This window comes from Anolis sagrei, chromosome 2, assembly GCF_037176765.1.
Source record: "Anolis sagrei isolate rAnoSag1 chromosome 2, rAnoSag1.mat, whole genome shotgun sequence".
NCBI lineage: Eukaryota > Metazoa > Chordata > Lepidosauria > Squamata > Dactyloidae > Anolis > Anolis sagrei.
Window position 1 is genome coordinate 124,190,237 of NC_090022.1, and position 23,698 is coordinate 124,213,934.

The 23,698-nt window shown below is 46.2% G+C and overlaps 1 protein-coding gene across 1 annotated transcript in view; it reads left to right on the forward strand.

The window, feature by feature from the left end:
- The first annotated feature begins 21,396 nt into the window (after nucleotides 1-21,396).
- LOC132768531 (heparan sulfate glucosamine 3-O-sulfotransferase 3B1-like) overlaps nucleotides 21,397-23,698 on the forward strand; it is a 40,474-nt gene continuing 38,172 nt past the window's right edge. The window contains exon 1 of the mRNA XM_060764520.2: nucleotides 21,397-22,166. Coding sequence (XP_060620503.1) covers nucleotides 21,613-22,166 — 554 coding nt within the window. The 5' untranslated portion in view covers nucleotides 21,397-21,612. The remainder of the gene's footprint in view (nucleotides 22,167-23,698) is intronic.

Genomic DNA, 23,698 nt, shown 5'->3' on the forward strand with positions numbered 1-23,698 from the left:
ACTTAAGCTGTGGCATAAGGCCACCCAAGAAAGGGAAACAGAGAAGCATAGTGGCTATGAGAGTAATCTGCCAAATCTTGCTTCTGCCAAAGGGGCTGGAGCACAAAGCCTTCTTTCTGTCAACACATATAATAGGGTTCTTGGAAGACAGGGTGTTCTTCAGATGTTGAAGCAGTGCTTCCTAGGCTCTTCCCCACTGACTATGCTGCTGAGAGGCTGCAGTCCAACAATATCTTGCGGTCCATGTCTTCTGTGTTGAAAGGTTGCAAGAGGAAGGGCTGTGTATGAAGTCCATTACACAGTCTAAGGGAGAGATAAGAAACCTCATGCTCTCCAGGCACTGTTGATCATCAACTCCATCTGTCCCATCCCTATTTTTACACCATGAGTTATAGTTCAGTAGTTCCCGGAAGGCCACAGATTCCTCTTCCTCCTCCTTGATCGAAATAAATGTGTGAAATCTATCACACCACACATTCAATGTTTCGGCTTATAGTTCTCAATCCCAGTATGACCAATAGTAAGTTGTTCATAGGATCCTCATTCAAAACATCTGCTCTGGGGGCAGTCTCCCCACCACTGAGCTAAAAATGAAATGGATAGTATTGTGGTTCATGTGTCTGCAGAAAATCATATTTGCCAGTGTTTTTTTGTCACCCTCACTGATCATGCAGGTTCTTCTCAACTCTTATGTGTTACTCAGCATCCATTTTATTAGTGATCCAGAAACTAAGGGAATGAAATCAGATCCTGAATACATCCCTTTAGCTTGCATATATGAGATATTTGTATCACCCTGCAAATGATATCAATGGAAGCTTGGAAGGACCAGAGTCACTGTAATACAGTGCCTCCCAGGCCCATCCCAGTGAGATGATCCAGAAGGATACCATGGTTAATGTTATCAAACGCCACTGACAGAGCCAGGAGAATCAACAGGGACACACTCCCCCTATCTAGCTCTCTGCGTAGGTCATCCATGCAGAGAACTTTTATTGTTGCCAAATATTTTGTGACCCCAACATTGAGCTAATGGTATTCCATTTGGAGTTGGAACCCACAGTTTAAGAAGCAGTAGTTTCGATCATACCTAAGCATCAATGCACTCTTCCCATTACCAAAACTTCATATCACATAATCATGAACCGAGAAATCAACAAAACATTGAGTTTATAGAGAAGTAGACTTCCAGACTTGGTTAAGTTTTAAAAAATCCAGCAGACTAAGAGATCCTTTTGAAGTGTAATACCAATTACACTTATCAGTTTATTCTGCATATGAGCTATTGGCAAAACAATATTCTTTTTGATAACTGGTTTCAAAATGATCTCAATGGTCTGGTCTGATGTGCTTTTAGTATTTTCATGGTCACAGTCCTGACATGAACAATAAGCAAAGTGGCTCTCCTTTCAGTTAAGTGTGTGGAAAGTATTCCCTATATCACTCTTAATTTTTTTTAACGTGATCTGCAAATTATGCAGAAGAACCATCAGATGAATACAAAGGGTCCACATTTTTGGCCTCTCCAGTCATAGGTGAATTCCTAAGCACCCTAGTGATAGTAGTCAGTGGAGTTAGAAATATGGAGCACCACTTACTGTGAGCTCATGCAGAAAGTCTCAGAATCTTTCCTTGGCATCTTCACCAAAAGCTGGGAAAGGCACCTCCCTAGGACTCTGGAATAATAGTGGGAGCGAATGGAGTGACTTGGTGGCATGCAGTTTCCTCCTTTCCAATGAGAGAATGTGCTACATGTTGCAGTCTTTAAAAAAAAAACTAAAATAAGAAAAAGGAAAGAGCGGGTTGAGAATTAATGTATGTCTTACTTTAATATTGGCTCTTTAATAACAATGTCACATAAGCTTCACACTCAATTGTAGCCATTTATGGAAAGTATTTGTGTTCATCTGTTGGACCAAACAATAGCCCTGTGACAAGTTTGAGACCAACCACCTGACATACTCAGCATTATATGGTATGGATTTGATTGCCAGGAATGAAGCCCCATAATTCCCTTGAAGGACATATCAAGTAGACAAAGTAGTTGCTCAAGACATTTCTTATGCATGTTTTATTTTAAGAGGAAGTCAAGATGCAGGTATTTCAGCAAAAGCTTACATTTGTTTTTAATGGTCTGAAAGTTGAAGAAAGCTTCACAGATTTTCTTTTCCAGACCTTCATACTTCCTCTTTCTAGGATGAAGAGAGTGCGTTTTCAGCAAACGACACGAAACATACACAAAACTCCCATCACTTCCCTCTAGAAGAGTTAATTGCTACAAGAGGAGATCAAAACCATGTGATCTGGATTTAGTTAACTTGAGAGCAACGGGATATTATGTATTATAGTAGAAAATAATAAAATGAAATTCAGCAGAGCAAAGCATTAAGTATGACACATTTGGGGGGGGGGGGGGGGGGAGAGAGAACACAAATGTATAATTACCAAACTGGAGAGACAATTGTCTGGGCTCTGCCACAACCAGGAAGGAATTAGTGTTTATAGAACATATCTGAAGCTGAGCCCGCAATGTAGGGATCTTTATAATGCAAGAGACACTATTTGATGTTGCAGGAACAGCATCTGTGCCTGCCAGGCAGGAGGGGGTAATGGTACTGTTTTATTTGGCCCTAGTTGAGTCTCAAGCGCAGTATTGTGTCCAGTTGCCGTCACCACATTTGAAGAAGGATTGCACTAAACAGAAATGTGTCATGAGGAGAGCAACCAAGTTGACATTTTGAAATACATGACACATAAGGAAAAATTGAAGAAACTGAAGCCGGGCAAAACAAAGGAGAATAGCTAGGGTTATTATGATACATCCTGCTCTTCCCAGAAATGCCCTCTTTTTCAGAGCTAAAATTCTTGTCTGGAGGGCTTTTAAAAAATGCCCAGGTTCTCTAGACACAGAGAGACTTTTTGAATTTGGAAATAAACAGCCCTTGTAATTCTAATTATTACATCTCTACAGAACAAAATGAAATGCCATAAATATTATAGCTATACAGTTACACAAGAATTCCCAGTGTGAGGAAGAATTGCAACAAGGACCCCATTTCTGAACATGAATCAGCTGCTTCCTGAGAGAGGCAGGAATGGCTGCCTCGTATGTAGGGACTGAAAGACTTTCATAGTCCTTATATGGCTTTCAAACAAGGAAGTACATGAGGATTATGAATACCAAGCAGTTATGAATGGGTAACTCTAGATGAAACTCAAAACTTTCCAACATAATTTTGTCCATCCTAGGGATAGCTAAGATTGTAACTTGCAAATTTGACATCATCACTCTGAGTCAATCAGAAGGGTGGCAATAGCAGCACTAGCAAATAAGGAGCTACTGCATTATATGCAAAATCCGTAGCCTTCTACTCTCTCCTCCAGAATACCCAGATGTTTATCTCCCCTTCCCCTTCCCCACTCCCCTCTGAAGTCTGAGTCTATTGTCCCTCTCATGACACACAGCTTTTGGGTTTCCTGGTCATTCTTCCCTGCTCCCGGCTGACTTCACTGCTCCTATTTGGCTTCACAAAGTTGTCTGGTAGCCTGCAGACAATTTCCCACACCTGCCTAGTGGATAGGCAGGTGTGGGAAATGAATTTTTAATACCAAATTAGGATATTGTTCAGGTATTCTTTCTTTCTTGGGAGAAACCAATTATCTGGATCCATTTCAATCTAGTTTCAGTCCTGGTTACAGAACTGAAACAGCATTGGTCGCCTTGGTAGATGATCTACGAAGAGAGCTAGATGGGGAGTGTGACCCTGTTGGTTATCTTGGACCCCTCAGCAGCATTCGATACCATCAACCATGGTATCCTTCTGGGTTGTCTTGCTGGAATTGGATTAGGAGGCACTGTTCTACAGTGTCTCTATTCGTTCCTAGAAGGTGGTGCTGGGTGATTCCTGTTTGATCCCCTGGCCTGTGGGGTCCCTTGGGGATCTATTTTGTCACTCATGCTATTCAACATTTACATGAAACTGCTGGGAGAGATCATCCACAGTTTTGGAGTTTGGCTCTATTACTCATTTCCACCAAAAGCCAAGGATGCTGTTCTGATCCTGAACCGGTGCCTGTCATCACTAATGTACTGGATGGTTTTGCTACTGGGCAAAATTTAAAGTACTGGTTTTTACCCTTAAAGCCCTAAACAGTTTGGGTCCAGACTACCTGGCCAATTGCTTTTCCTCATATGAGCATGCCCAGATGCTGCAGTCATCAGGAGAGACCCTCCTCTCGATTCCATCCCCATCTCAAACCCAGTTGGTGGGGACGAGAGAGGGGGCCTTCTCTGCAGTTGCCCCCTGCCTCTGGAACTTTCTCCCAGAGGAAATTAGAACGGCTCCTTCACTGCCCTCTTTCAAAAAGCTGTTAAAAACTCACATATGCTCCCAGGCATACGAAGTGCCTAAGTTTTGAAGATCTGGCTTGTTAAATAAGGACTGCTTTACTGGATATGGCTTTTAATTCTGGCTGTGGCTTTTAACTTTGTACATGGCCTTTGACCTCATTTTATTATTTTAATGTGGTTTGTGTAATTATGTTTTATTGTCTTTATGATAATTTATTTTATGATTGATTGTTTATATTGCCCATTTGCTTTCTTTATCATTTCATGTTGTTAGCTGCCCTGAGTTCCCATGGGGAGAGGGGGCAGGATAAAATTTAAGTTTAGATGATTGAGGTAACCAGATCAAATTTTGGCAATATTATATATCATTGAATAAGATCAATTGTGTTTGTCTAAATACAATAAAGGTTAGCAATATTTCTAGTACTTAGGCGATCCCTCTTGGTCCTCCAAGTGTAGTATCCTGGTGGTGGGTCCACAGCCAGGATACTATGGAGCCCTATTCTTGATCTGCATCTTCTCCCAAAATGAGGGCATCGGTTTCCAAGTGGAAGGCGGTCGGGGTTGGTTTAACATGCCTTCCTCTTGGCATGTTTCTCTTTTTCACCCTCCATTCATGCCTCTTCAAATACTGCAGCACTGCTGGTCACAGCTGACCTCCAACTGGAGCGCTCAAGGGCCAGGGCTTCCCAGTTCTCAGTGTCTATGCCAGAGTTTTTAAGGTTGGTTTTCTAGTATTTAAATATTTCTAGTAGCTATTACCACAATATAAATAGTATGTATGTATTTATTTAGATTGTTCATCCCCTGCTCTTCAAACATAAAGGCTCCCAAAGTACCTTACAACTAGTTAATTTGCCCTCAGGCTTACAAATCTAATCTGATAATAGTGGGGGTATTTAAAGGGAAAATCATTGTAGAGATCTGTGGCTTGCAACAGCCAATTGGTAGAAGTAGTAAATTAATCTTGGGGCAAATTAAAAACCAATGTGGTGTCCTTCAGGGATGCTGAATTACATCTTCCAGAATCCTTAGCTGCTTTCTACAGGATGGTGGGATGGGTAACACATCAGATCTGGTGGACACCAGTGAAAGGGAGGTCAATCTTGAAGATGGTGATTATAAAAGAAAAAAGTAGTTATTCGTGCCCTGGTTGTTGCAGAAGCCTCGGTTATCTCTCTTCCAATAGCAGATGAAGACTCATCCAGGGAGAGAGCCATAGAGGGGTGCAATGAACGTGAAGTGTAGCAGCTCACCTGCTTACAAGCGTGCAGTGACCTGACATTTCCTTGTTTTCAATGCTTTGGATAGCTTGGCAACTTTGTCAATTTTTCAACTCTGCTTGCCCGCCCATGCCAGCAGAGATTGAAACAGAACATGAGAGGAAAGCAGGACACTCAGAGGAGAAGTGCTTCTTAGCTCCTACTAGTCCCGGTAACATTCCCTGAATGGTTTCTTCCCTAATGTATCTCACTTGACTTATGCTGCTGCAGTGTGAGGTACCACACAGAACGATCTTGAGAACTGTGCACAGGGGAAAATGAGTGGAAACAAATGGGATGTGTGTCAGTATCTCAAAGGCATTCATTGTAAAGTTCTGTACATCTGTTCAAATTGAATTTTAAATGGCTACAACTAATGGGGAGGAACACTTACAGTTCCTGAACTACTTCCCTGTGCCTTGTAAACCTTTCTTGAAGCTGACTGCAGACACATTTATCCTATACAATTCCATTAGTGTTGATGAAGTTGCATGGGTGTAATTTGAACATTCAGGCAACTTGTGGATGTTCAAGTCTGTATTGAACAGATCCAAGGAATCCTAATGTCTCCACCTATAGTGGTGCAGTGTGAGGTACCACTGATCTTGCTGTGTCAATGATCTCCTGAAAGTCTTTCACATAGTCTGTGTGCATCTCCATGGCTTTTTCTAAAAAGATGTTTCAGACTACAGAAAATATCCATGTCTACTCTTTGTAATGTTTTGCTAAGCCAAAGGGATGATAATTTCTTAGGATGTGTATGGTTACTACATATTCAGCATTCATAACCGTTAAAAGAAGGTGTCCAGCCTGGGAAGAAGTCTCGCTGTTGTAGTTCTTTAAGTGTTCTCACCACACTGTACAGTTCAGCAAAACCTGAAAGTGAATTGTGTTGCACAACTCAGTGGTTTTCACAAAGCAGCAACAGATTATTTGCTCTTGATTCAGGAAACAGTCTTTTATATTGTTCTTCAATAGTTCCAGTCTGAAGGATGATACTCTGAAGAAATTGCATGCATATGATATAGTTCCTTGACAGTTTCTGACAGGTGGAATGCTGCAAGTCTTTGCTAAGGCTAGATTTAGTGAGTGAGCACTGCAGTGGATGTAGTCAGCCATTGGATACTTCTGTGATATAGTTGCCTGTGTACCACTAATATGACCACTCATATTAGCAGCTCCAACATAACCCTGTCCACACAAGCACTGCAAGTTCATCCCAATTTTTCCAGCATTTCCAAAATAATGCCTGCAAGTCCTCCACCTGTCATATCACTTATCTACACAAAGCCTATAACATCTTCTCTTATTCCTGAACCTTCAACATCAATGTACCTTACTGAGATCTATAACTGTTCTGAGGTACTCACATCCAAAGTGTCATGTGCCAAAATAGAAAAACATTATAATGCATTACATCATTCAACAATTTTTGGACTATCTTGTCACCACAAAAGTTCATTCTGTACTTCTGGACTAGTAGACTGGGCATTCATAGCTGCAATCTAAAGCAAGACAATCTAAACACCTGTTGTAAAAAAAAAATCCTGCAAGAAAATCTTTCTTTCTTTCTTTCTTTCTTTTTGAATTTGGGGGGGGGGGGGGGATCTAACAGCATCTATGAACATTTCAACTTAATTCTGTTATCTCCTGGAGTTGAAGATGTTGTACCTGATCTCTTAACTGCCACATTTTCATCCTCCCAATAATCCTATAAGATAAACTGTAGGTTGAGAAGCAGTGAATGATTCAAGCTGACTATGTGGACTTTATGGGGAAGCTGGGATTTGAAACTCTTACCTTACTCTTAGGAAGAGGATGCAGAGTTCACTCCATGATCCTTTGTTGAGTGAAAGTTACAATTTTTAGCAGATGTGTTACAAACATTTTTATTTTGGCTTCAAAAATATATATTGGTGTACTATAGATATTAGCTCTGTCAAAAAACCCCAAAATGTGAGTCAGCTTTACAAAGCTCTAGATTTTTTATCAAGGAAATACAAAGTAGCATGGAAGAGGAAACTATAATTTCCAGTAAGGTGATTTATGCTAAAGGATTGGTTTTTGGAAGTGCTAAGATTCACTGTGAAATTTTGAGTTAAAAAACTGGGCATATTTATCACTGATCAGAAGATTATGTATAATACCTTCAAGTGGTCCCAGTTTAGTAGAGGCAATCTTGGTTAATCATAACATAGAAAACTAGATGTGACAGAAAAAAAATCTAATATAAGCATGCCCTTGGACTTCTATATTTCAAGATATTTTCCTTCTTGAAGATGGAACATCCAAAGTCCAAGGTGTCACAGCTGAGACACAGATTTAACACCTTGGTAAAATAAGAAGACATGGAAAGAGTAGTTCCACAGTTGTGAAATCTTCAAGATTTTGAAGGTGACATAGTTTGTAATTGGCTTGTGGTTTAATATGCACTGGCATGTTACATTGTCAACACTCTTCTATGGGGAAAGGATGCATACATTACTAGGCTTTAAAATCAAGATGGACAGAGAAGCCATTGAAAGTAAAAAGCATGTGGATAATTTCAACAGAAAGGAGGAAACCATAAAAAAGAAGAAAATCTGGCTACCAGTATTTTAAAAAAACTCTAAAATCAGGCCAGTAAATAAAGATTAATACTCAATAAACAGCAAAATTCCAGACAGGAATCAATCAGGACCAACTAACACCTCACGGTAAATAATTCCCCCAGGCAGGAAGAAGCCAGTCTTTAAAGCTGCAAAGCCATTCAGTGCTAATCAAGCATACACAAGAGTTCTTTCTCTCACCCTGGACATTCCACAGATATATAAACCTCACTTGCCTAGTTTCCAACAGACCCCTCAACCTCTGAAGATGCCTGCCATAGATATGGGTGAAATGTCAGGAGAGAATGCTTCTGGAACATGGCCATACAGCCTGGAAAACTCACAGCAACCCAGTGATTCCAGACAGGAAAGCCTTCTACAACATATTGTTCAAACATTGTTGAACTTCAGGTATCTACAACTTCTGTACTCAAGATGCACTTTTTATTGCCACCCAGTGATGCCTGGAAGAAACATATTTGTATAAAAGATGAAGATCAGCAAACAGGGCAATCCTGTAGCAGTCTGTCCGGAAATATGTCTTCAATGCATTTCACTACATGTATGTGTCCCAAGTTTTAGCAAGTGTCTGTGGGTTGGCTGTTTTCAGGATTCTTGAGGAGGGAAATGCCAGCAGTGGAGGGGAGGGGTTTCAGACGAGAGCTTGAAGCAAAGGAGCCTCCATTGAGAGCTGTGAATGGATTCCCTGGACCACTTCAAAAGACCGTGGCAGTGTGTCCGCTGGGTCCGGCTTATTCAGGGGCACTACAGGAGATGTGAAAACATCTGCTCAAGTCAGGCTGGGGTCTTTTCAGTCCTGTTTCCCCCCTTGCTAATAATTGTCTGTGTTCTGTCATCTAGAAAGGGGACCTTTGTTTGTTGTCTCCCAGGTATTCTCATGCTAATTTGTTTAGTTAAAAGGAGAGGAGGCTAAACAGATGTGAGCCATTTGGTTAGGTTGTAGTTCATTTGTTAGGAAGTGCAAAGGCTTCTTGGGAGGATATTAAATATTACCTTAGCTATTCATGGACACTTCATATTTCAAGAGAGGAAGGGCAGCAGGGATTGCGCTCCATAAATCATGCTCTTAAAAAAAAAATAACAGGGAGAGAGGGAGAAAGCCAAACATTTGATAAATCTGTGTCATTATGCCTGCAGATCAAAGGGCTTTACATATGTATTTATGCAAGTGGCAACCTAGGAGACAATAATAACAAACATAGATCTCTGACAGCTTTGCAAAAAATAAAAATTAGCCTGTTCTAATCTGTAATTATCTGAGAAATGTGCAAGGCAGGAGGTTGCTGGCTGTGGAGGCTTTAAAGTTGTTTATACCAAAGGGATGAAACACTGTTCATTTTGTCCCCAGTGACAAATTCCCAACCCCAGAAGGGCTGAAGCTGGTTAACATTGCTAAGCAGAGTTTTACTCTGTTCTGTGGCTGTGAATATATTACATTCGTATTTAGCCCACTTTGGAAAAGTTTCTTCTTTGCTCTATAATTTCCAGAATTCAACAAATTGCACAAAAAAAAAAAAAAAAAAAAGGGGGGGGGGAGGAGGGGGATTCTGGGAATTGTGGTACAGAAAAGGTAACTTGTCTAAACTTTGGTATTTAGACAAGTTATAGAAACAACCTATAAATAGCCCCATGTATTACAAAAAGAATGGTATTTGTTGCCCTTCACATAATATATTTTTGTATATTTTGGAACCCTATTATATGTCTTTACCTGAGATGATACCGTTTTGGGCTCCCAGCTTTAGCAGATCTGGATGACCTAGAATATGCCTAGAGAAGTGTTCACTCAAGGCAACCACCATGGTTCTATGGTCAATTTCTGATGGAACTGACCATAGAATGATGCTGGAGGCCTACACAAAACATTTCCCTAGGCTTTTTCGAGGTCCTCCAGAACAATTCTAGAGTCTTCAGATCTCTTCACATATTAATGTGTTCAATGATCTCATAATAAGCAGATCTACTGCAATTGACCATATGTTCCTAGAGCACTATCAAATATAAGCTATTTGGGACAAAATGTGTGTGCCTAAGTGCTCTCTGTTGAACTCAGTTATTCTTTCTCAGCAAACATGCCTAAGAGCCAGCTGCAAGGCTCTCTCTTATACTTCGAGTGAATGCTTATAATGTGGGATAGAAATCAGAAGAGAGTAGTTTAAAAATCAAATATATTTTATGGCTCATGTTAGCATTTCAAGCTGTTTCAAGCAAAACCAAATACTTTGGGTTGTGAAAATATCCTCATATTATGGCTGTGGAACGCCAGCATGATCTTATTATAACACAACATGCATATTTATTCTGACATAAATCTTGCAGTGTCCCTCCACATTTATGGGGACTGGGAGTGCCAGGTCCCCAAAGAATAGAAGAACCATGAATATAAATGAAAATTACATTTTTAAAAAACCCAAGAGACATTTCTCTGGGCATTTGTAGGTCCTCCAGAGCAATTCTATGGTCACTTTCTGCTGGAAGTGTTCTCTCCAGGCCAGAAGTTCCCAACCATTGGTCCTCTAGGTGCAGGCCCGTAGCCAGGATTTCATTTCGGGGGGGGGCTAAAAAATTTTCAGGGGGGGGTTGGGTGGGGGGGCTGAGTTTCGGGGGGGGCTGAGTCTGAGTGAAAGAGGGTCTAGCCTAGCAAACCTTTTGTATCATTACCCCAATACCCCCATATATATGGGATATATTGAGAATGGTGATCAAATCATGATATTAATAAACATAACAGTTTAAATAATGCACCAGTAAGGCCTTTTCGCGAACCACCGTGAGAATTTCGGGGGGGGCTGAAGCCCCCCGAGCCCCCCCCCCCCTGGCTACATGCCTGTCTAGGTGTTTTGTACTTGAACTCCCAGAACTCCCAGAAATCCCAGCCAGTTTACCAGCTGTTAGGAATTGTGGGAGCTGAAGTCCAAAACACCTGGAGAACCAAAGGTTGGGAACCACTGCTCAAGGCCTTTGTAGATGCCCTAAGATTCCATGATCAACTTACACCGGAGGTTGACCAAAGAACTGCACTGGAGGACCTATAAATGCCAAAGGAGAAATACATATGGAGAGTAACAGTGGAAGTGGCAACAATGACAGAAATCCAATCTGCAAATGCTTCACCCACAAATGTGAAAGGATCATTGCATTTCCTTCTTAGATGTTTGCATGTATACTATGGTGCTAGTCTACTAGATTCATCTTGCCCAAATTTACCTTAAGGCAAGATCAGTTTTCAAAGGGACAAGATGCCCTACTGTGTCCACTAAATTCAGTGGAAATTTCTTCTGAGCAGAGCATTTATGTGCAAGCACTCTGATTCCCTAATAAGAGACTGGTGCTTTATAATCACATTCTAAAGAGACCCCCTCCTGGGCAGGCAGAAGACAGGGCAACTTGGAAGGTGTTGAACAGACTGTGCTCTGGCACCACAAGATGCAGAGCCAACCTTAAGAAATGGGACCACAAAGCGGAGTCCACGGCATGTGAGTATGTAGGAGAGCAAACCACAGACCACCTACTACAATGCAGCCTGAGCCCTGCCACATGCACAATGGAGGACCTTCTCACAGCAACACCAAGTGGCCAGATACTGGTCAAAGGACATTTAATATAATGCCAAGTTTTTAAACTTTGTGTTTTTAAAAATGCATTACAACTTTACCCTCGGTTCGCTTCTAATATGATAAATAAATCACATTCTTTGTATACTTTGCAGAAATCCCATTGACTTTGGTATGTCTGCTCTTAAACAAATGATTTGTGAATATGGGTGAGATCATTGATTTGATTAAACCAAACTACATGAAAAATTCACAAAAGATTTTTGTTCATTCTGCCCTTCTAGCTTGAAAGAGTGCATTTGCCCTCGAAGACAAATAGAAATGAAAGACCATTTATTTTATATTATTTAGACTTCCTTGCCATAAGGTCTTCCACATTTCACCCAAGCACAATTGTTCTCTGTGTCCTCTCCTTCCCCACAACTGATTTAAACAGTCCAGCCATTTGATTTCAGCCCTTTCCCCAGGGCAACGTCCACACTCCATCCATCTCACTAAAGAACTTTCTTTGACAATGCAGCTAGAGTTTTTCCTTTCCTCAGTTCAGTCAGATCACTCCTACTCATCTCTCCTTGGAGCACTCAAAACATTCCCCATCTCCCACACCATGGAAGCTCAATGGCCTCGAGCCAGAAAAGAATGGTGCTTGCAGATAAAAATATTCAACTCTTAGGGAAGGTCAGGGCAGGAGAGGGGGAAAACACCCCAAAGCACTTCCGGTTTCTTGGAAGATGAGATGGAACTGGCTGGGTGTTTATGAGAAAGGAAGGACATGCCTGAAACCCACTCAACCAATGAAACCCAAAGGAGAGTGTTGTGTTACATCATTGAAATGATTCCATTTTGAGTAAAGATGGCAACATTTCAAAAACAGAGTTAGAGTTGATTTACATATTTCACCCAGAATGTGAGACTTGCTAGAAAAGGCTCCACAAAGAGTGTTGCATTGGTGAAACTAATAAGATACTACAACGACTTACAACCTGAACCTCTGGTAAGGAACACTCAGACTGAGATGTTGCTGAGAATCCCCCATTTTCATTTTATGGGAAATTGTTACTTCAGAGGAATGTCTGCACACAGGGCCGTAGCCAGAAAAAAATTTCGGGAGGGGTTGAAATTTGGGGGGGGGGGTTGAAATTTTCGCAGGGGGGGGGGGGGCTGAAACCTGCCTCCTAGTTCACGTTGAAGCAAAGAGCAGAGCAGGGGGCAGAGCAGCCTTCAATAACCTGCAGCTCCGCCCCTGTCAACCACGTCCACCAAGTCTGGCCTCCTTAATGAGAGCATTCAACACCCCCCCCCCCCCCCAACTTGGTTGCTTCACTACATCGGCTATTGCTGCAAGTAATGACAGTGTGAATAAATTGTCAATATTTGCCTGAGATAGTGCTTGCAGTTCTGGAGGGACTCTTAAGTTTTGCGTCTCATAGACTTAGCATGGGGATTGGGTTAACCAGTTAAAATTCATGAGTAAACCAGGTTTTTTTTTAAAAAAATCTTAAACATTTCTGGGGGGGGGGGGTTGAACCCCTAACCCCCCCCCCCTTGCTACAGGCCTGTCTGCACATCACTTTACACTGAGATTTCAACAGGTGTGGTGAAAACTGGATGTTGTGTTCCAATAATTCATTCCACAGAAAGGGTCACATAGCTGAAACATGGAAAAGATACTGTTTCACCAGTTCCTAGCCAGAGCCAGGGGTGCTGACCTGGGCTTTATGTGAGAAGGAAGGAGAGATCCCAGTCCAAGAGGACTCTGGTTTCTCCCGCATTCCTACGGCTGCATCTCAAGCATGGGCAAACTTCGGCTCACTGAGTGTTTTGGACTTCAACTCCCAGAATTCCTAACAGCCAGTTTGCTCATGCCTGATACACCATAGAATTTACTCCATTAACTGCCCTGTCTTAAGGCTATGGAGTCCTAGGAACATTTTTAGAAATACCTTTTTTTAAGAGGAAAGGGAAAAAGGAAAGTGAAGGTTAGAGAGGCAGATTTGAAATGCAGCCTGCAGTTCTGACCTCCAGAGGCTGGTGAGTCAATCCCATTGAAATCAATGGGATTTCAGGACTTGGTCAATGAAGAACACCTTGGGAGTATTAGAGAAGATAACCTTTTAGAGAAGATCCAAAAACCCTTTAGAATATAACCTTCTCTTGTAGTATACATCCAAATATAATTAGGCTAGGCAACGGTTTTGGTTGTTAGACTGAATAACCTGCAATCTCTGATCTGTCAGGAAAAATAGATTTGCCTGTGCATAAAAATAGCAGAGCTTAAACGTTGTTATCAGTGCCCAAAAAAGCTACTCTCTAATCAAACAACTGGCTTGAGACAAGAGACAAAAATGAAGTAGACTTTGATGGAAATAACATACTGTAGAGCAGGGATCCTCAAACTTTTTAAACAGAGGGCCAGGTCACAGTCCCTCAAACTGTTGGAGGGCTTATAATTTGGAGGGCTTATAATTTGGAGGTCTTATAATTTGGAGGGATTATAATTTGGAAAAAAATGAATGAATTCCTATGCACACTGGGCATATCTTATTTGTAGTGCAAAACAAAACACTTAAAAACAATATAATAATTAAAATGAAGAACAATTTTAACAAATACAAATTTATTAGTATTTCAGTGGAAAGTGTGAGCCTGCTTTTGGCTGATGAGATAGGGTTGTTGTTGTTGTTGTGTGCTTTCAAGTTATTTCAGACTTAGGTTGACCCTGAGCAAGGACAAGGTAAATGACCACGGAGGGCCAAATTCGGGCCCCCGGGCTATAGTTTGAGGAGCCCTGCCGTAGAGTATGTGAGTATCGCTTATCTAACCTTTGCTCACCCAACATTCTGTATTATCCAATGCACCCGGATCCTGTTTCAATACATTGTGATGTTTTGGTGCTAGATTCGTAAATACAGTAATTACTACATAATGTTATCATTTATTGAACTGCTTTTTCTGTCGATTTGTTGTAAAACATGATCTTTTGGTGCTTAATTTGTAAAATCATAATATAATTTGACATTGAATAGGCTTTTCCTTAATCCCTCCTTATTAGCCAACATTTTCGCTTATCCAATGTTCTGCCATCTCGTTTATGTTGGATAAGCGAAACTCTACTGTATTTGGTTTACTCACAACCTTCATGTGTTGTGCATAAAAGGTAAGGGTTCCCCCTTGACATTAAGTCTACTTGTGTCTGACTCTGGGGGGTGGTGCTCATCTCCATTTCTAAGCCAAAGAGCTGCCGTTGTCTGTAGACACCTCCAAGGTCATGTGGCTGGCATGGAGCACAGTTACCTTTCCATAGGAGTGGTACCTATTGATCTACTCACACTCGCATGTTTTTGAACTGCTAGGTTGGCAGAAGCTGGGGCCAATAGCAGGAGCTCACTCCCCAGATTTGAACTGCCAACCTTTCTGGTCAGCAAGTTCAGCAGCTAAGTGCTTTAACCCACTGCACTACTAGGGGCTCCATGTTCAGCATACACAGGTACAAAAACTTATTAGTCCAGTTTCAAATATCTTGGAGGTGGTTCCCTGTGCCATCCAGCCAGGACATCTCTCTTGAAACAAAAAAGCTATCGGCAGGTCACATAATCAAAAGGAGAGAGAGAGCATGGAGTCTGCACTGCAGCCTTTGTTTATAATTTCTGAGAAACCTAAAGGAAGCTGCACACCAGACCATATTACATACAGGAAACAATAAGCAACAAGATCCTAGCCAGGCACCCTCAAACTGCGGCCCTCCAGCTGTTTGGGCCTCCAACTCCCAGAAGCCCTAATGAGCTTGTACAATTGTCAGGAATTCTGGGAGTTGAAGGCCCAAACAGCTGGAGGGCCGCAGTTTGAGGATGCCTGCCATAGACAAACAGATTGCTAGAGAAGGCTTGATGAAGGGTGTCATTATTTCCAACAGGGAGCATTTTAGGAATGGGGTTGAAGGGAGCGAAAGAGGGGTGATGGCTCTTCCGGGGAGCGAGCGGGGAAGAAGGAACCGAAAGAGAAATGTTTTCTTGAGGCCTCTGCCCCTGGTGGGTTGCATTTCTTCCCAAGCCCCAAACCCTCACAAGTGGGAAGACTTTCCTGGGAGTTTTTTTCCCCTGGGAAATCGGGTCACGGTCATTAACTGGGTCAATAAAACTGGATAGGCGTCGAAATACAAACATTTTCTATTTCTCATGAAAATGATACGAGAAGGGGCTCGTTTTTATCCGCCCTCCTCACAATCTGCTGGAGATTCCCTTTATTCTTTCACTTCCCGTGCCAGCAACAGCAAGGTGTAAGTGGCAGGGAATGTCTTCTTCCCTCTCTTCGGGCATCCCCTGCCTCCACAGACTCTTTGGCTCGACCTTTCCCAGGCATCCTTTCATGCCCACATTCACTGTGGGGAGAAAACACGGGTGCGAGCCAGGCTGCTGTAGCAGCTGAAACAGCAGTTGGGCCAGGCACCCTCCAACTGCTGCTTGGGCCTTCAACGCCCAGAATTCCTGACAACTGAACAAGCTCGTTAGAGCTTCTGGGAGTTGAGGGCCCAGACAGCTGGAAGGCCGCAGTTTGAGAGTGCCTGTGATGGACTATAACGCTGAAGACAAGGGTCTGGACTTCCTCTCGCCCGTGCGAGGAAACCCACCGGGTGACCTTGGGGAGTCGCACTCTCTCAGCCTCAGAGGAAGGCAGGGGGCAAGCCCCGCCTAAACACATCTTTTCAAGACAACCACGCAAAGGCTTCGCCAGGAATCAGAGTCTACTTGAAGGCACACAAGGCGAACATGGAGTTTCTGCCTCGACTTTGGGTTCAAAAAATAATAATAATCCAACCCCGAACTGGCTACCAGTATTTAAACAACCCCTCTAAAATCAGGATAGTAAACAAAGAACAGCACTCAGAAAACAGGGAAATTCCTGACATGAAACAATCCGGGCCAGCTAACGCCTCACAACAAAAGATTCCCCCAGGCAGGAAGCAGCCAGGCTTTGAAGCTGCTAGACCATTCAATGCTAATCAAGGTGGCCAATTGCAACAGTCACACTTGCCTCAAGCAGACAGAAGTTCTTTCTCCTACCCTGGACATTATTCCACAGATATATAAATCCTACTTGCCTACCCTGGACATTATTCCACAGATATATAAACCTTACTTGTCTAGTTTCCAACAGATCTCAAACGGACAAATCCTTCTTTCTCTCACCCTGGACATTATTCCACAAACATATAACCCTCACTTGCGTAATCTGGACATTATTGCACAGATATATAAACCTCACTTGCCTAGTTTCCAACAGACCTCACAACCTCTGATGATGCCTGCCATAGATGTGGGCGAAACGTCAGGAGAGAACGCTTCTGGAACATGGCCGGACAGCCCGGAAAACTCACAGCGACCCTGTGTTTACCTCAATTGCATTTTAGACTCCCAAGTCGCCCTCTCAAGTAGTTCAAGTCTATTGAGCCCAAGGAAGGGGAGTTTGACGAATTGGAGTGACAACAAACTAGGAAACCCTGCGCTGAGGGGGAAGGTACGCCCTCAGGTTTCCTACGAGAGTTTTTTTTTCCAGACTTGTTGCAAATTTGTTGCAAAGCGTTGGGTGGGTCGGGCAAGAGGAAAGGATCAGCCCAGGCCACCTTGAGCCAAATTCTTGACCGAGAAGGATTATTCTTTTTTCCAAAAGGTCTGTTAAAAAGCCAAGCTGCTCTCCCTTCAAGCTGAGGAGGATGCTTCTTCCGATGGAGGGAAAAAGTTCGTCTCTGGTTTTAAAAACTTCCCAGGCGCTTCCAAACACGGGAGTTTGTGCCATTCGCCCCACTTCGTTGAATTCCTATCAAATCATGCTCAAGGATCACCAGGAAATTCATCCGAGCAAGAGGGAAGGTTCTCTCATGTGGAATATTAGTGAGAGATTGATCGATTTTAGATGATTGCCGCACGCATTTAATCTTACGGCGGTGTCAAGCCAATGGCAGGACTCCGTCAACCTCAGGTGTCATTTCATTTGGAAAGGTCGGGGTGGCTCGTATTAGGGCTCCTTGGGATGCTTTGCGCCGCTTGGGGAAAATAAAACAATCCTTTTTGTGTATTGTCGAAGGCTTACACGGCCGGAATCACTGGGTTGTGGTAGGTTTTTCGGGCTGTATGGCCATGTCCTAGAAGCATGCTCTCCTGACGTTTCGCCTGCATCTATGGCAGGTATCCTCAGAGGTTGTGAGGTCTGCTGGAACGAGGAAAAATGGGTTATATACTCTTAAATCAAGCCTCACTACCTCTGAGGATGCTTGCCACAGATGCAGGCGAAACGTCAGGAGAGAATGATTCTAGGACATGGCCATACAGTCCGAAAAACCTACAACAATCCAATCGTTGGCCCAGGCCTGATCCATAGTGTAGCTGTGCCCACTGACAAAACCCATCTTTCGACTTGTGCAGATTCAGGCCCAGCAAAATAAAATACTTTTAATCCCGCAGATTAATTTTTAAAAAATAATTATTTGGAAAATATTGTGTGTTTTTTTAATTTACCATTTTAATTAGGGCTATTTAATTATATGTACGTGCGTGTTTAAATAAATATTAAACTCAACCTTTCAGTAAGCCGCCTTGGGTCGCAATCCGAGAGAAAGGCAACATACATAGGAAATAAATAAATACATAAATGCAAATGCACAAACCCGGGGGATTTTAAGGCGATAATACTGGAAATGGGGGGTCCGTTCCCCTCCAAGCACACCACAAACCACACTAACTCCAATTCGTGCTCCTGATGCGCAAAGAGGAGCGCCTCTCCCAAGAGAAGGCAAGCGCTCGTTTCTTCCGGCGTGGAAGTTGCCCACAGGAAGTGGAAGTTGCCCACAGAAAGCCGGGCTTCCTCGCCCTCCTTCAGCAACCTTGTCCACATGATGCCGGAGGAAAAGTCCGCCTTAGCGCCCAAAGAACCTGGATCTTCCCATCCAATGCAGTTCAATCTGTAGTCTATAACAGTGTTGATCCAGCTCGAGTGGAGTTTCCCTGCCCGATTTCCACCCAAGTTTTAAAAACTCGCACACCTTGAAACACACCAGGGGCAGAGTATAAGCCTCACCTAACTTCTTAAGTGCACTGTGGAATGAATGAGGTCTGGCCCCCTTTGAATCGCCACTGCGATTGGTGTTGAGTTTGGTTGAGTTTGGATCTACACTGCCCTATATCCCAGGCTCTGAACCAAGATTGTCTGGTTTGAACTGGATTATATGAGCCTCCACTGCCAGATAATCAGGGTTAGACAGATAATCTGGGATCGGGTTCTGGGATATAGAGCCCCATGGAAGGGACCTGGGCAGGCCCGTAGCCAGGATTTCGATGGGGGGGGGGGGTGAGTTTGTTTGGGGGAGGGTGCTGAGTTTGAGTGAAAGAGGGTCTACCCTAGCAAACCTTTTGTATCGTTACCCCAATACGCCCATGCATATGGGATATATTGAGCATGGTGATCAGATCATGATATGAATAAACATAACAGTTTTAATAATGCACCAGTAAGGCCTTTTCGCGAACCACCATGAGAATTTCGGGGGGGGGGTTAAGCTCCCCCCGCTACATGCCTGGGCCTGGGAGGCTGTGGATGGGAAAACCCAAGGCTTTGACTCCCCGACTCAAGCCATTCCTCCCTCTTTGCTCCAGTTTGCGCCTCGGAAGTAATAAGTGCTTAATTTGTTTGGGGGAGAGAGGAGACTCAGGCCCCATCTACACTGGCCGTTTAGCGCAGTTCATAACTAGCATCAAACTGCGGCTGCTTGGAATCAAGCTCCCCCAAAAGTGTATGAAAGGGAGCCGGCCCTTCATGCGCCTGGAGTTTCAAACTGGTTCCAAGAGTTCCTCTATGTCCTCACCGGCACAGCGGAGCCACTGGCTTCCACGCCGCTTTGAAACTGCATGACATGGTCAGTGTAGCTAAGGCAATGACTGAGAGGAATCCGTGGAAGCAGAGGCGCCGAGAAGCTCCGCGAGGAGGGAGGACACTGGCTTCACAGGAGACGAGCCAGGGACGCCTCCTCCGCAGCCGGGATGAACAAGGAGCCGCTTTCCTTCACGCCGGCTTCGGAGGAGCTCCGGTTTTTGTAATTCCGACATAATTGATACTTAAGGCGATATCCTCAACAGGAACCCTGATCCGCCTGAAAGGTTGGGGGGGGGGGGGAAGGTTGATGATCGTATGATCGCTGGGTCCGGAAGCGCCGAGCGTCACGCACATTCCGCAACGGCGGTTGTGAATAAGGGAAGGGGAGAGCGGCACACTGAGGAGGGCGGGAAGATACTTCATAGTTGCATTTGGTGGAAGGATAGAAAGGAGGGGAGGCTTAGGATAAGGGTTAGGGTTAGGGTTAGGGTTAGGATGGAGCCCCCAGTGGCGCAGTGGGTTAAAGCGCTGAGATGCTGAACTTGTTGACCGAAAGGTCGCAGGTTCGGAACCGGGAGCTGCATGAGCTTCCGCTGTCAGCTCCAGCATCTGCCAAGCTAGCAGTAGATTAATAGGTACTGCTCCGGCAGGAAGCGCACCATGCAGTCATGCCGGCCACATGACCTTGGAGGTGTCTACGGACAACGCCGGCTCTTTGGCTTAGAAATTGAGATGAGCACCACACCCCAGAGTCGGACACGACTGGACTTAATGTCAGGGGACAACCTTTACCATTACCTTAAGGGTTAGGCTTAGGGGTTAGGCTTAGGGTTAGGGTTTTACCATTAAAGAACTCTTACAATCCTTCTATAATATCTATGTTCCGGTCTGCTGCGTTGCGCAAACAGCGCTCCCGAAGGAAACAGCGTAACGCTCCCAAGATGTTGTTGGGCTTGTCGTCCCTGAAGCCCCAGGAGCAGGAGTGGGCGCCTCCACTAAGTGCCAGCCACGGATCTCCGTGCCCTTTCCCACCCGTGCGCTCTTTCTGCCGGCCCAAAGGGTCTCTCTCTCTCTCTCTCTGTGGCGGGCTGCCTGGGGTCAAGGGAGAGGCCTCAGGCGGGGAGGCACAGCAGCCAGGAGGGGGCGCAGGACCCCGGGCAGCCAAGCTCGGGCATCTCTAGACTGGGGATTGGATGCAGTTGGACGCCGCTTTCCCTGCCACGGCTCAGGGCGAGAGAATCCTGGGGACTGCACAAGGCCCAAGGGTGCTGGTGCCTGTCTCCCCAAAGGACAACTCCCAGACTGGAACCAGAGCGGTTCAAGTGCCGGCAAACTGCCTTCATTCTGCAGCAGGCATGGGCAAAACTTCGGCCCTCCAGGTGTTTTGGACTCCAACTCCCACAATTCCGAATTGTGGGGGTTGGAGTCCAAAACACCTGGAGGGCCGAAGTTTTCCCGTGCCCGTTCTCCAGGGAAGGGCGAGGGAAGCGCGAGGGATCTGCCGGGCTCAGGCTCGCTCCCTCCCTCCGTCCCGCCTCACCTTTCTTCTTCCTCCTCCATCCTCCTCCTCGCGGGCCTCTTTCACGGCTCATTAGCCAATGAGAAGGTCTAACGGCCTCCCGCAGTTGCCGGCTCCTCGCCATTGGCTGGCTGAGAGCAACACAAGGAGGGGGCTCATTAGCATGCGGCGGGCGGCGCTTATAGGCTCGGAGGGGTGCCACTCAGGCGCGCCTCTCTCCCCGCCCCCTCGCGGCGCTCCGGCTTGGCTGGACGAGGTCGGCGAGCGGCTCATTCGCGCCCGACGAGGCTCCGGAGCGGGTGGCGCTGCTGCTGCTGCTGCGAAGAAGAAGAAGGAGGAGGAGGAAGGGGAAGGAAGAGCCCGCCGCCGCCGCCGCCGCCGCTCCGCGTTGCGCGCCGGGAGCCATGGTGGCCGGGCTGCCGCCTCCGCCGCCTCTGCCGCCCCTGCCCCGCCTATGGGCCTGACGGTGACCGGCCGCCGCCTGCTCTTCCTCCCCGATGCCCCCAGCGCCCTGGCCTCGCCACCGGGGCGAAGGAGGCTCCTCTGGCCGCCGCTGCTGCTCTTCGCCATGCTCGCCCTGTGGCTCTGCATGGTCTACTCCTGCGCCGCCGCCAACCCCGGCTCCTGCGCGCCCGCCCCCGAGGCCTCCGCCCTCCTCCTCCCGGGACCCCCCGCCGCCTCCTCTTCCTCGCCGCATCACAAGCTGCTCCTGCTCCGGACCAAGGGCCCCCCGCCTCCGCCTCCGCTGATCCCCGCCGAGGAGGAGGAGGAGGAGGGCGGCGAGGAGGAGGGCATCCTCGACGGGGCCGGGCCCTCCTCCAACGCCCTCTCCAGCTTCCTCAACGGCTCCGGGACCAAGAAGCTGCCGCAGGCCGTGATCATCGGGGTCAAGAAGGGCGGGACAAGGGCGCTGCTCGAGTTCCTCAGGGTCCACCCCGACGTGCGGGCCGTGGGCGCCGAGCCCCACTTCTTCGACCGCAACTACGAGCGCGGGCTCGCCTGGTACAGGTACGGGGAAACGGGGAACGGGGAGGCCTTCGGGACACCGGGATGGGGTTGGCCCCGCTCTGCCCACACTCACCACCTGATGCAGTTGTAATCTGGAGTCGAACTGCGCCGCTCAGGTCACAAACTCGCACAAAAGTAAGCACTCAGGGGTTGGTGTCACTCCCCTCCGGGTTGGAAGCCGGGTCCCAGGGAAGCATCTGCCCCGCGAAACCGCTCCTCTCTCTCCAGGCTTGAAATGGCATGGCATCCCTTCCATCTCCCATGGGCATGAGCACTTTCCCCTCCGGTCCTTGTGGCTGAGGAAGGCTGGCAGGGGCTTCAAGGCGAAAGGGGGATCTCTCTCCTCTTGCCCTCCGCCTTAAAGCCAAGCCGTCAAACTCTTTCTCCTTCCTTCCTTCTTCCTCGGGGCTCTGGTTCTGCAGGAAAGGGGAAGGAAGAGGACCCTCTCCGCGCCCCCTCCGCCCCGTTTGTCCCTCGTGGAGGTTCCCGGGTCCCTTCTGGAGAGGAGAGACCCTTCCACGTCTCAGAGAAGGGCCGAATTCAGGCCCTTGATTCTCCCCTTGCGGCCCAAGGTTCGCCACTCTCGCGAGGGAAAGCCCACCAACTCCGGCCCCATCCACACTGGCCATTTAGTGCAGTTCGGAAGCTGCGGGGCTCAGGCTTAAACATCTTCCACGAAAGCGTGCGAAAGTGTGCTTGAGGGCTCTGAGATTTTGTGTATTCCCCATCATAGTGTTTCCGGGATTTCCTCCTACGGAATCATCCGCGCGGGGAAACCTCTTTCTCCCATCCCGGTGCGGTCAGTGTAGACGCGCCCTCTGTCGCGCGGAAGGAAGCCTTCCGTCAGCCGCCTGTCCCCGGGAGGGAGCCAAGGCTTCGTGGCATTCGGATCAGGCCAGGCGCGCGCCTCGGAGCGAGAGAGAGCGCGAGCGAGCCTGGAGCGTGCTCTGCTGGCAGGCCTTTGGATGCTGCCCTCAGCCCTGCACTAGCCTCGACCCCCAAAGCACCTGGCGTGGAGTGTGTGTGTGTGTGTGCGCGCGCGCGTATGTGGGCTTTAGCCCTAAATTGGAGAGCGTCCCGGGTCTGCCTTTAGGCTCGAGCCTCACCGTCGCTGCTCCCTTTTCCCCTTCTCAGCAAAACTAGGGAAGGAGTGAGTTCGGGGAGAAGAAGGGCCGGAGTTCAGAATAGGAAGAGAGCTTTCATCCCACGGGATGGGAATGAGCACTGAGGGATTGATGCCCTTATCAAGAAGAGGAGGAGGAGAAGGCAGGTGACCGGTTCTCTCCCGACAGAAACAGTGGGAGGAAAGGGGATCTGCACATTTCCTGAGGGCTTGGTTTTCCAAGTTCCGGAAGATGAAGAAAAGCTGTTGTTCCTGGGAAGGGGGTGGGAAGTGAAGCAGGCACGGGGGAGCTGCCATTGCCAAAGGATGGAAAGGGAGCAGAGGGGGCATGAACGCCAGCTTGGCCAAGCAAGGTTGACCCCGAGTGTGGCTGTGTGTGTACACAAACTAGGGTTCAGCAGAGAAGCCT